General features: G+C 39.5%; 1 protein-coding gene across 2 annotated transcripts in view; it reads left to right on the top strand.

Moving 5' to 3' along the window:
* caln1 (calneuron 1) overlaps positions 1 to 6,252 on the top strand; it is a 57,296-nt gene extending 51,044 nt beyond the window's left edge. For both annotated transcript variants that reach the window (XM_040037783.1, XM_040037784.1), the window contains one exon: positions 4,980 to 6,252. In XM_040037783.1, coding sequence (XP_039893717.1) covers positions 4,980 to 5,107 — 128 coding nt within the window. In that variant the 3' untranslated portion in view covers positions 5,108 to 6,252. The remainder of the gene's footprint in view (positions 1 to 4,979) is intronic.
* Positions 6,253 to 13,160: the final 6,908 nt, after the last annotated feature.

Here is a 13,160-nt window from a genome sequence, read left to right as displayed (position 1 = left end):
CTTTATCAAGCTCTTAAAACTGGTGTAGAGTGATGACAACATGATGACCCTACTAGGTTTATGATTAAGGCTGCCCACTGCAGAATCTATTGAGCCCAAGGTCTTCAAGTACCACCTGCCACACAGGGACACCAAAAAAGTGCTCAGTCATGGAGAAATCGATACATCAAGTCATGGTGTGATTCATACTGAATACGATTCATCATGCTACACTTGTGCTTATTACTTCAGCTTTCTGATATATGAGGTAGCACAAGAGGCAGTTGATTTCCCTCTGGCTTTTCCTCGTTCTGGATCAATATGGTGGGAGGCTGAAAAACAACTGGAAAAAAATGTAACCACTGATCCATAGAAGTTCACCAGACGCTGATTCATTGCTGAACAAGTTGCACCAATAGCATAAAGTGCGGAGAAACATGCTGGAGCTGCAGCAGCCATCCACAGACTGCCACTTGCAAGTGTGGAAATCAACTGCAATCCATGAATGTCACAGCTGCCTCACAGGTGTGGAGATTTAAGGGCATATAGATTGAATCTCTATATTGCATACGCTGGTTAGTTTGTGCACTTGCGCTGTGTAAGGTGTGATTTCTAACTTTTTCAAAATATCAGCGTTGTTGTTGCTGCTTTAAGCATAAAAGAAAAATCCCCCTGGAACACATTTAACAGGTTCAACTAAAAAGCAACTAAATTACGCAGCAATTCCCAGTTTAGCCCTCAAAACTCTCTTTTAACTCGCTTTCCTTTTTTAATGCCTTTATCACCATTTTGCACCACAGATTCTGCTAAAGGCTTCAGGGCGATCGTGGCTCAAGAGTTGGCTGTTCGTCTTGTAATCGGAAGGTTGCCGGTTTGAGCCCCCGGCTCGGACAGTCTCGGTCGTTGTGTCCTTGGGCAAGACACTTCACCTACCGCCTACTGGTGATGGCCAGAAGGGGCTGAAGGCGCCATATGGCAGCCTCGCCTCTGTCAGTGCGCCCCAGGCCAGCTGTGGCTACAACTGTAGCAGTGTGTGAGAGTGAATGAATAGTGGTATTGTAAAGCGCTTTATTATTATTAAAGCATTTTGTGTGCTTTATTAAACCTCAACTCTTAGACTGCAGCCCACAGCCTGACCTGCTCATATTTAATTTGTGACAAATATGTTTATAATATTTATTGTGACAAATCATACTTTTGCACCACCGTTCTTTTGTAGCCATGAGGTTGGGAATCTATTACCTTTTCAATATTTCTTAAACCTTCTTAATTAAAAATGCATGGTGTTTACAAGCAGTCAAGCACACATTTACTTTTCTGCAGGAGTCAATGTATTTTGATTCTTCTCAGTACTGAACAAGAAGAAATGTTGCTAGTAGCTGAACAAATACAAACAAATACAGAATCACTGCATCATAGTCTGCAAATGCTCTTTGATTGTCTTTTAATAGCAGTTTGGAAATCAGCATCACAGCAGTAACAAGTGGAAGTGTCATAAATTAAACCAACACAGTATGGATGTCAGCTAAAGTTACCCCGCTGGATAAGGACAGAAGGATGAATGCATTAGTCAGCAGCCACTAAGCCACCGAGCACTTTATTACCTTGAGACCACAGTGGCCCGGAGAAAGTCCTCTGTGGATATTTGGCAGTTGTATCATTAGGCTGGGCGGCTGCAGAGGTGTTTTATGAGGCCGACATTGGATTCAGTTGACTGGACTTAGAACGATTGTCTAGACCACAACTCTCCTCCCATCTTCAGTCCAGCAGCTGAACACATGTTCTTTCCATTTGCACCCTGCTAGCTCATCCTCAGAGATGTATGTGAAAGACTGGGCGGATTTTGTTTAAGCAAGACTTTAAACGAAACTGATTTAACAAAAACTGTGACATGTGTAAAGTCCCTGAACTCTATTAACGCCATAAGATTTAATTGACTTGTTTGGAGCTGGTTGGGGATAAACTGCCTTCAGACGTTGTGGTAACATTCAACAATCACAGGCTCCTCTGAAGAAGAAGAAGAACTTAAAAGAAAGCAAATTTATGACTACAAAGCCGGGGAAGGCTATGAAAAAGATTTAAAAGCACTTCCAGCTTGCAATTTCCACTGTCCAAAATGTCTTTAAGAAATAGTAGCTTAGAGAGATGGTGGAAGTCGTGAAAAAATGGGAAACAGGAAGATTTAGCTGTCTGAAGACTCATGGTGCACTTCTCCACTGAAACTGCAAAACAATTAAAGATCATTTCACCTGCCAGCAGCGCTGTTTTGTAACAGATGAAGACTTTCATGTTGTGTCAGCAGTAGATTAAGATTTAGGGAAACAGGTTTATGGAGGGTAATACTGAGCGGAGAGTGATTTCTCTACCAGCTCCTTAATTTCCATCTATGTGACACAAATGTCTAACAGATGACACTGTGAATGTGAGTAACTGTCGGTGTCAGCATGCTGTTCCTCAAAAGAAGCAGCCAAAAGATTTGTTCTTAGAAAACTACCCTAAATTTTTTGTGTACAAGGAGCAAACCACATTTAGACTCTTCACTCACCCAGTGTTGGGTTATGTAACCTTGGCATTTCAGTTTGTGGTCTAAGATGTGGATAAAATGACAAGTTTTATATAAATTTGAAAGCCTGGAAAATAATTATTCAGCTCAAAATTGCCAAGTAATGAAACCACCTCAGCCAAAAATGACGCAGCCTTTTCTGTCCCACATTCCACATTTTCTTTGGAGCAGCACTCAAGAAGCATTTTTGATGACTTCTTTGTGTGAAAGTTAAGAATAGTGCCGGTTGTCTGCAGGTCTTTGGCTCAGCCTCCCTAATTACTGTGGCCCGGAAAATCATTTCACTCACTGCAGGGAGGACGAGCTGCTAAATAACTGGTCAGGGAAAGAAATTGATCGAGCCAGAAGTAAGAACCTGGCCTGCTGTTGTGAAAATATGTGTCAGTTTGAAATCCCATTTCATGACCTTCAGTTCAGCATCCTGTCCTTTAGTCTAAACTCGGGGTTTATGGAGACGAGATTTTAAAATCCTGAGTTTGAGGTTTTTCGATGAAATACAGAAATCTCCCCCAAACACATTATACCTCCGCACTGCTCACTATTATACAATAATACTCTTCCTTCCTGTTTATGTGAATGAGTAGAAAAAATATTAAAACCTCCTCTCAGTGTGATGCGGTTAAAGAACAGCACAAACTGCAGCTTTCAAATGGCTCAAGAGTCGAATCGCTACCTTTCAGACAGTTTCAATTAAAATGAAAGAAAGAAAAGAAAATTATTACCTTTGAGAAGGTAATTAGGATTTTTTTGCATGTATTAGACTATATTAGCCTTGAATCTGGTGTTCCTGACTAAAGGTGACTGGGTGGGTTTTTCAGTCTGAGCCCCCGAGCTCTGAAACTTCCCTCTGATAAGCTGCACAATAGGTGAAATCATTAAAAATACTTTTTTTTTAAAAAAATCTGTTTTTCTCCTCCAGTCCATGTTCTGTACTTTTCTTTGGGTTTTACTGACCCGTGTCTGCTGGTTTTATCTGAATATCTCATGTAAAGGAGTTATTTAAAGGTGCTTCAGGAAAAGAGTTGATATATAACGAGGTACAGCGAGCCTGTTTGACAGAGTTAAAAGGAAATGTTAGAATACATGCTATTTATTTAAATAATCCAATCTTTAGCTTAAAGATTCTCCTATCACTTTAAAGCCGCTAGACTAATTGGGCTCTGTTTTGTGAAATTTGGCTGTTGCTGTGATGTCTGGACCGCTGAGTTGTGGCTTAGTGGGCCTCTCTGTTGCTTCTTTCAGCTGGGATCCAGAGCAATAATTCTCCTTGTCATGGCCTATGGGAGATCACACCTCAGGGTTATTTCTTTTGTTCTCGGCTATAGTAAAACATTTCACAATAAATTATATTTATGTGCTGAACCCAATTCGAAGTAGGTTTGTTAATAAGTTATAAGTTAACGGAGGAAGCTGGGAAGGAAATGTGGAAGGTGGGGAGACAGGAAGGAAATTAATGCTAGAGATGGGAATGAAGGGAAGGGAGAGGGCACAAAAACAAGGAAGCTCACAAAGATACTTGGAAGGAATGGACGAAGACGTAAAAAAATTTAAAGAAGAAAGGCTTCAAGAAAGAAGGGAAGGAAACAAAGAAGGGAAGAAGATCGGAAGGAAGGAAGGGATGGAGAGAGAGATGAAGAAGCTACCATTGGCTGCTCTCTTATTCAGGAGTCACCACATATTTGATTTGGCAGATTTTTCCAAATTAAATATTCATGCAACCCACAAAGGATTTGTGTGTCCTTCTGGGGTCGAGCCGGGAAATCTTTTGTTTGTTAGCCGATGAAGATGGTACGGATATGAGGAAAAGATGAAGATGGTTAGGAAACAAGGAAGTGAGAAAGGGAGGGACACGTAGCAAACCAGGAGTGGAAGGAATGAGGTAGGAAATGAGGAAGAAAGGAACGGAGGCAAGGCGACCAGCGAGGAAGATGAGAAAAAGAAGGAAAAGGCAATATCCTGAATGCTTCTTGTGCGTGGGTGTGCTCATATTCAGATCTTTTTCCTCCAAGCCCCAGAATTCAACATCTGCCCTCTAATAATCCGGACTCTTTCCACGTGGGACCATCCTTTGCTCTTGGTCCAAGCTGAGTTCTTATCCTCGACACCAAACCACAAAAAAGACAACAGAGCAAGACTTACATTTTTAAGCATCTTAGGGCACTTTGTAATACTATTCAGCTTTGAATGGCATTAATCTTTCCTGGGAGAGAAGTGTTGACCAATGAGCTGAAAAAGTAACACTTCACAGCAAAATAAACCATTGAAAGTCTGATGCGTGTCAGTGAGCCCTCTGTTTTTCTTCATTATCGTTGTCTGGGCACAATAAATGATTTATCCAGAGTCTTATTAGAAGCAAAAGTGGTACCATCATTTAAATCTGCTTATTTTTTATTTATGTCCTTCATTTGTGTTTGTCCGCTTCTCACATCTCTTTCAGTTCACCCCTCAAAGAAGAACCGTCAGACGTGCGTGAGGAAGAGCCTCATCTGCGCCTTTGCCATGGCATTCATCATCAGTGTCATGCTCATCGCAGCCAATCAGATGCTGAGGAATGGCATGGAGTAGCTGTGCCCACTGTGAGCTGGAAACAAGCCAGCCTGCATGTGCATGCCAGTGGGTGAGGTCGTGTCCCTGTTGATTGGAAAAGAACTGCAAGGAGCAACGCTCGAAATAATCAACGAAATCTGTTTTTAAAATTGTTTTTAGTGTTTTTGAACGAGGGCCACGTCTCCACCCGACGTCCAATAAAACCATGAAGCCAGCATGAGGAGTCGCGCAGGACTCCTCCCCCTTTACTCTGACAGGGACACTCAAGGGCTGACATTACACATAACATACTGTTGTCTCTGTTTCCCTGGTGTAATAAAAAATAAATAAAAAATCTGACAACGATGCAGGAGTTAAGAGCTGTTCGCTTTCCCAGCAGCCGAAAGTGATGCACTTCTGCTGATCTGTCACCCACCAGAAGACTCACGAGCTATCAGGGCTGCAGTCTGGCTCCCAGGAGAGAAAGGAAGGAAGGAAATATTTGCCCTCTTATTAGAGCTCCTGAGAAAAGATGATGGCAAAGCTTGCCACCACTGAAGCAGGAGGATCTGTACAGGCCACAGCTTCTCCCACGTTATAATACTCCAGCACTCCATCTAACTACTCTCTCTGGGGGCTAGTAGGTGCTGGCATCAGTTCATCAGCCCTAGAAGCCAATCAGTCAAGCATCTGAAATGTTATATGGTAACTCCGGGCTTGTCTTTTGAAAGAACACAGAACATTGGGAAATATGTTATTTTTTCCTCTTCCTGGACACTGTTGGGTGAACAGTGTGCAGAGTGCGAAGAAAAAGTCCTATTTACAGAAAAAAAATCCACCCTCCAATGCTCTAGGTACTGTGTGTGTGTGTGTGTGTGTGTGTGTGTGTGTGTGTGTGTGTGTGTGTGTGTGTGTGTGGTATACAGGTGTGAATCCATTGCATTCAACTGTGTCATAATGTGTAGGTGGAAATAGCGAGGATAATGGTAGAATCAGAGTGGCGAGATGTTTTTCCAGCTGAGAAAACTTGAATCTTGCCTTTTAATCTAAAAGTAAAATGTCTTGTGGCGTTGAAGCATTCAGGCTTCATGTCAGAGTTCCAGCACGATGTCTTTTGCTACTCTTTGATGACAAGGGACTGCTACCTAACCCTAACATATCACTGTTTTAAATACTTATTTAACCAAGATTTTATGATCTGGAAATACATCTGTGACACCATCATGTGGCATCGTCATCATAACTCGTTTAGGAAGAATACAACCAACCAAAGACAAGTCACCACCAAGAGAGTGATAAAGTGTTTCAGGGTGGATTTTTTTCATTTGAATTTTGGGTGTTTGTTTTTTTTTCTTGTCCTTTAAATCACCCCACATCAATTTAAAGATTTCTTAATGCTGTGAAAAATTGCTGAGCAGTTCTAAAACCCAAATTTAAAAGTTTAGTATCATCATAAATGTGGTATATATTATTAAAATCAAAGGGTTTTTCAAAATTAACAAGGTACACTTAGATTTTTCAGCTGTATTAACTTAAATCTGGGTGGCTCCACAGTGTAGCGCTTTATGCATTATTTGCCTTCTAAACAAAAACTTTCAGGTTTGATCCCAGGAGGAGGTTTGAGTCCCTTCAGGGCTGCGTCAGGAGGAGCATCCATTATGGAAAAACTGACAAATCGAACATGTAGAGCTACCTGCTGCAGTGACACCTTGTGATTAAGGGAGCAGCTGAAAGTAGCTTGCATTATTTTAATCTTAATCCAGTCACACATGACTGGATTATCTGCAGAACCAAAACTGTACAGAGTCCGCTGATTTATAAATTTTCTGATTTATAAACTATTTTAAAAAATCCTTATTGATTTTAATTACTTTTCACAGCAAGAGTAACTAAAAGAGTCCACTCGTACTCTTGTTTTAGATAACTAGATCTTTATTTCTGTTCTTTAAAGATGCATAATGCTCTCTGTATCTGTTTGATCCTGGGAAATTTCCCTGGACATGACAGTTTTAGATCACACCTTCTGACCGCTTGAAGAAAAAAATCTGCAAATTAATTGATACTAATAACAGTTTTAAGTTGCAGCCCTTTGGCTGCAGAATAGACAGAATAAGAAAAACGTAATCATGTGCACATTAAATGCAGCTTCAAGGCTAGAACCCAACTTGTGTGGAAGAAAAACATGTCACTGACTCACTGACTTAAGTACTCACCATAATGAAGACTATATTTTATGACTACAGAGATAGAAGTCAAATCGTGCCACTCTTAAATAACTCTGAGGCAAAACAAACTCTCTAAGGCGATGTACAAACATTCTCACAGCAATGAATAATTTGACGGTTCCTCTCCCACCGAGGACAGCTCTGAACTCCTGCACTGACTCCCCCCCCCCAGGGGTCAGAAACCTATTATCAAGTGCATGCGATCAAGTCGGTGTCTTCTGTAAATACTGTAACCCATGTCTGAAATGTCTCCAGTGTCTGTTGAAGTGTACAGTATCTGTGTGTGTGCATGACCGTCGGTGCTCTCTGCTCACTCGGGTTCAGAGGTACAGGGAGGAGGCTCAGCAGGAGTAGAGGCGGCTGCTTCATCACAAACATGCCAGGTGCAGGCGGTAAAGGCCCTTTCTGTTTCCTCTCAACCCTCCTGCCAAAGCCATAGAACTCTGCCGAGGTGAACCAGACAACACAATATAGACATTTTTCCCTGTTCCTACATGGAAACACAAGATCAAACGGGCATTTTTTTGGCATAAATATGTATATCATATCGGACTCAGTTTGTTCCTGTTATTGTTTTTGCACTGTACCTGTCATCCATTCCAGTGAAACGATGCAGAAGGTTGTAGGTTTGTGCAATAGTGCCATCTAGAGGTGAAGTAACATCACACTGGCCGTGCTCTTGTCTCGTCACGGTGTTTGCGTGTTTCTCCCTCTCTGCACACTCATGGGAATGTGCTGTCAGGCAGGACTCAGCGTTATATTCACAATATGTGGAAAATATATTGTTATTGAATGTTCAAATATGAGGATTTTTATGTATAATGTATAGGTTGACTTTGCTCTACCTACACTTCTGGCAGAGCAGCACTTGCAATGCGAACACATATTTAAACGGTGTATTTATAGGAACAGATTTCTTGCCTATGGCAGACAAAGTGATTTTAAACGTGTAAAAGGTTTCATTCACAGATGATTTATTACTATCGCACCCTGGAGACTTCATAAAGAGCACTGCTGCAAAAGCAGCCCAAACAAACTTGTACAGTAGGTCACGCTGGTTTAGTTTTTCATCAAAATGCTTTTTTTCTTTTACTAGTATTTTTGAAAACGTTACAGCACTGGTGGACATTTCCTACCAAATAAGAACTAGACACTACTGTTATGTAGTGGTTAATTGGAAAACTGTTTTATCACGAATTTCTTATTTAGAAATAATTAAAATTTTATTTGATGGGGTTTTTTTTTTGGATGGATACTGTTATTGCAGTGATGCTGTAATTAAACCGTCTTCACCCCAGTAGAATGATTGCATGACTCCATCACTGAAGTGGAGGGTTTGTTTTGGAGGGGAAACGCACAGTGTCTCTTTAGTAGCATGGTGGTTGGATCCCACATTTGTTTCTTATGTAACATTGTAAATAGCTACTAAGACAGCATATCTATTGGACAAGCACATATTATACATACTTTGCACGTGCAGTATTTAAACATGTAGACTAGAGAATGACTTTCAGTTGTACTATTTATTAGAGGAATACTAATTATCACTGTAAATATGAAAATCTGTACAAAACATCAAAGCATTAAGAATACTTGCAATAAAAAGACATTTTCTAAATGGTGCTGTTTGTCTTATTATGCAGTAGACTTGAGATCTCAGTAGTTATTAGTTCAAGATCAGGACACAGTGTTTAAGGGATTGTACATTTCAAAATATAATTTACTATCTGATCCTATGCCATGACATTTAAAACATAATGCTCACTTAAATAAAAAAAAAATCTCTCACTTTGTGATTTTTAAAAAAGCAAATAGAATGCATTTATCAAACACTTTTAGTCAATTTTTGTTTTGGAGTACTGGCAGAAATCTTTAGCCGTTCCTCGTTGCCTCAGGGGCAATGATTTATTTGAACATGTGCAAACATAAATGGAAATATACGTAAAATAGAGTTTATAACAATATAACAAGCTTGAAAGTCAATATTTGGCATTGTAACTGTTATTCTTCAGTTCTAGTTTTCATGTCATTTCCACAGGAACAGTTTTCCAGGCTTCTTGAAGGATATTCAGAGCTCGTCTTTGGGTGTTGTCCGCCTTTTGTTCCGTTCTCGTGTCACAATGATCCCACATTGCTTCAGTAATATTGAGGTCCGGGCTCTGGGGAGGCCAAGCCATGACTGATGCTGTTCTATTGTATGTTTTTCTATCCAGGTATGCTTTTACTGTACTGACAGTGTTTTGGGGATCATTGCTATCCTGAAAAATGATGCATTTGCCAATCACATGCTTTCCCAATGGCATTACATTGTGGATTAAAATCCATTGTTACTTTTCTATATTCAAAATTCCATCAATCAAGAGTTTCCCATCCTTAAGAATAGCTTCTTCTTCTTCTAACAATTTCTGACAAGGGTTCAGCAAACGGTAGATGAATCAGCTGAAGGGCTAGATGCACCTTTCAGGTCCTGTGTTGGGTCTTAACTCGATTTTTCCTCCTATTTCTTAAGGACATGACTTTCAGATATTGTTAATATGCTGTAGAGGGTGTGTGTGGTTGAAAGGCAAGGCCTGAAGAGGAAATGAGGGTTAGGTGAGAGGAATGGTGGAAACATTGGGGTAAAACATGGATTCACTTATTATTAATTATTAAACACTTATTATTAATGGAGCAGTAACACTGAGAAAAAAATCATCAAACTTTTACTCCTACTGACAAAATTAATCAAAAGCATTTTTAATTATGAACATTAAAAGTACTGTTGAATGGGGAAAAATCACATCTATCTGGATTTCTTTGCTTGTTGATTTCCAAACTAATATAAGTATTTTTCTGTACCTTTGCACTGATTTTCCCCTTTAACTGAATTTATCCTGCCAATGCTTTTTTGCATGTGCCATTTGCTGCCAGAAATCAGATCATCCTTTTTCATATAAATCTATGTACAAAAAAATACATAGATAGCTTTTAAAGCTGGAATCGGTCTTTGACTTTGCCTTTATTCTTCATTGCTGTATTACCTTTCCTCCTTCTGACCTTACTCTTTATGGCCACTTTTAGCATAAATATAGCATCTGGTTTAGCAAACCTTATAAAGGGAAAATTGATCTGAGGAATGGGAACAAAGCAAAAGTCATCATGGACGTGTCAGTTGAGGCTGTTAATCAGTGGGATACTGCAGGTCACTAAAGCAGTCCAAATCCCTCTTTACGTGAAGCCTTTGCTTTTATTATATACTTCATATAACATATCATATTTATTTCTAACCACCATGACACCACAAGAGGGAAGCATTAGGCACTGAGATGGTGAAACTGCAACTGATAAAAATGCAGTTCATACATATAATGCAGCAAGCTAATCGATCTGTTGAAATTCACAAACACTTCTGCAGAGTAGATACATTCATTTCATTTTGTAGAATAAAAATATAATTTCCTGCCTTGTTTAGTATCACTATAATAGAAGGACACCGGCGCTAACAGCACCCTGAAATCTACTCGGCAACAGCAATGAAGCAATGATGGAGAAAGAAAGATAAAAACAACCATAGAACCTTATTTTGGTGCAAAGTCAGCAAATTTTATAATTTATAAATTTTTCAATTTTATATTTTTTACTCCCCTTGCCATAAGAGCTGGGTAACACCCAAATTTCTCATCTGTGCAGTATTAAAGGTTTATTCTATTCTATTCTATTCTAACTTTAAAACTGTTTTTATTCTAGTATATGACTTTTATGATCACTGAAATTAAAGTTAATATAGATATAGCTTAAAAATAATTGGACAAATAAGTGCCTGGAGATGTTACCAAAATGGCTCCAGAGTGTGAGAACATGTTTAGTACAAAAGAAAGAAGAAACAGATTTTGGTTCTCACTGTGAAGTGAGGATATAGTATAAAAATAATTGGTATCAATAGCTTTTACTCAACAATGAACACACAAGGTGACGTAAACATAAATCACAGTCTGATAAAACCCTTTAATAAAGCACATTCAGTACATGTTCTGAAGCTATTACTCTGGCTCTGTTTGGGGTCATTGTCACGCTACAGAATGAACTTAAGCGATCTGATTATTTTGCATGATAAAAGATCTAATTGTAGTTCTAGTCTCTAGTTTTGACACGCTCTCTGCAAAAAAACCCCCAAAACAACAAAAACTAAAACAGCGGGATGCTTCACCATGCTTCGCTGCCAACATCTGTGCCTAAAGAGTTGTGCACAGTATTGTGTGTTGTATCATCTGTTACCCTTGCTGCAGTGGGTTTTATGAAATTGTCACATTTTCATACAGTGTTGCTGTTCTGTCAAGTAATTACATCTGTATCTCTGCTGCTTTTTTCCCGAGGCAGAGCAGAGAGCAGGCTGGGGTGACAGCTGCAGTGACACTACCGTCCAATCACAGAAAACATACAGCGCCACATGGTGCATATTAGAGCAAAATCATATTTGACAACTGTGAGTTCTCTGCTCTGACATTAAACCATAACCTCTTTCATTAAGTGCTCACAGGGAGCTGCAGGACACTGCTGGTCAGAACAATGCAAACTATGATACAATAATGTCAATGAATTCATTTTCTAGATTTTTTGTCATCCTTTAAAAATAGCTCCATTTTTTTACATGCTAAAATCTACAAATTATACAAATTTCCATCCCCATAAATGCAACCTTATCTAAGTAACGCAGCGAGTTTATTTGATCAGTTTGTCCTTGTTAGTATTTACTGCTGGCTTACATTTAGCAGGACTTTAACCAACATATGGTAATCCTATTTCACGCCAGAGAACGATGAGCAGTCTCTTCGTTAAGAGTCTGATCAGCATTCAGTGTTATGTTAGCATGCAGGCTCTGTCCCTCAGAGCCGCCTCACTCCTCTCTCCCCCTCTCTGCTAGAAACAGGCCCTTGTGCTCCCAGCAGTCTCCTCCTGTTTCATTTACATCTTAAGCATTTAAGCTGATGCTTCATCCAGAGCAGTTTAGCGAGAGTAAGCAGTAGGAGGTCAGTGTCTGATTCAAGGACACTATTTACAGGACATATGGTTGCTTCAGGATTGAACCCATAACTTGTCATTTATAGGACAGTCCCTCTAATGTTCGGCCACCTGGCTGCTTCATTTGTGGCTGGGTAATATTGTGTAGAAGCGCTTTTATAAAAGATGTGATGAAAGTACTCTTAAGTCGAGTTGGTGTAAGTTACAGCAGATGCCATGCAGCTGGAAGCTGAGGGTGAAATCTCTTTTGAAGTAGTCTATTTTGGGGGATGATTTTGAGGACTAATCTCACAGCATGGGGAAAATATTTTGACCACAACCATGAAAATGGATGGAGCAGTTAAAAGGAGAGCAGCCCAGCATGGTAGCTCATCTTTGCTGTCTCTACCTTATTTATAGTCCAGAAAAGCAAAATAAAGCATGCGTTTAGCAGCAAAAAATTACAAACAAGCTTGAAAATAAAATTAAACTGAAAAAAATAAGCATACTAATTAAAGTATGACGAATTTAAAAACTGCAGATGTATCCTAAAACACAGTGACAAAGCACAACCCAGGAAACCAGTTGTTTATTGGAAGACAATCTTGGGAGCAAAAATCCAGCTGATCACACTTATGCAATTTAATATATGACATCATATACATCTCAGTACGTTAATAATTTCAGCCTTTAAGGCCTCCTGCGTTTCCACTATTGGTACTTTTGTGCATTCCTGATTCAATCCTCCTCTCTCGTTCATGTTCCAACCCTTTGTCCAAAAAAGTGCTTCCTATGTTTGACTAGGTTTTCAGTAGTTATGGCACACAGCAGTTAACCAAATAAATTAACTTAGCGCAAAGAAACTTTGTACCCAACTGCTTACAGTACTT

The sequence above is a fragment of the Simochromis diagramma genome, unplaced genomic scaffold (genome assembly GCF_900408965.1).
Source record: "Simochromis diagramma unplaced genomic scaffold, fSimDia1.1 OVJJ01000463.1, whole genome shotgun sequence".
Lineage (NCBI taxonomy): Eukaryota > Metazoa > Chordata > Actinopteri > Cichliformes > Cichlidae > Simochromis > Simochromis diagramma.
The sequence above is the reverse complement of the archived record's forward strand: the minus strand, read 5'-3'. Positions and strand labels throughout refer to the sequence as shown.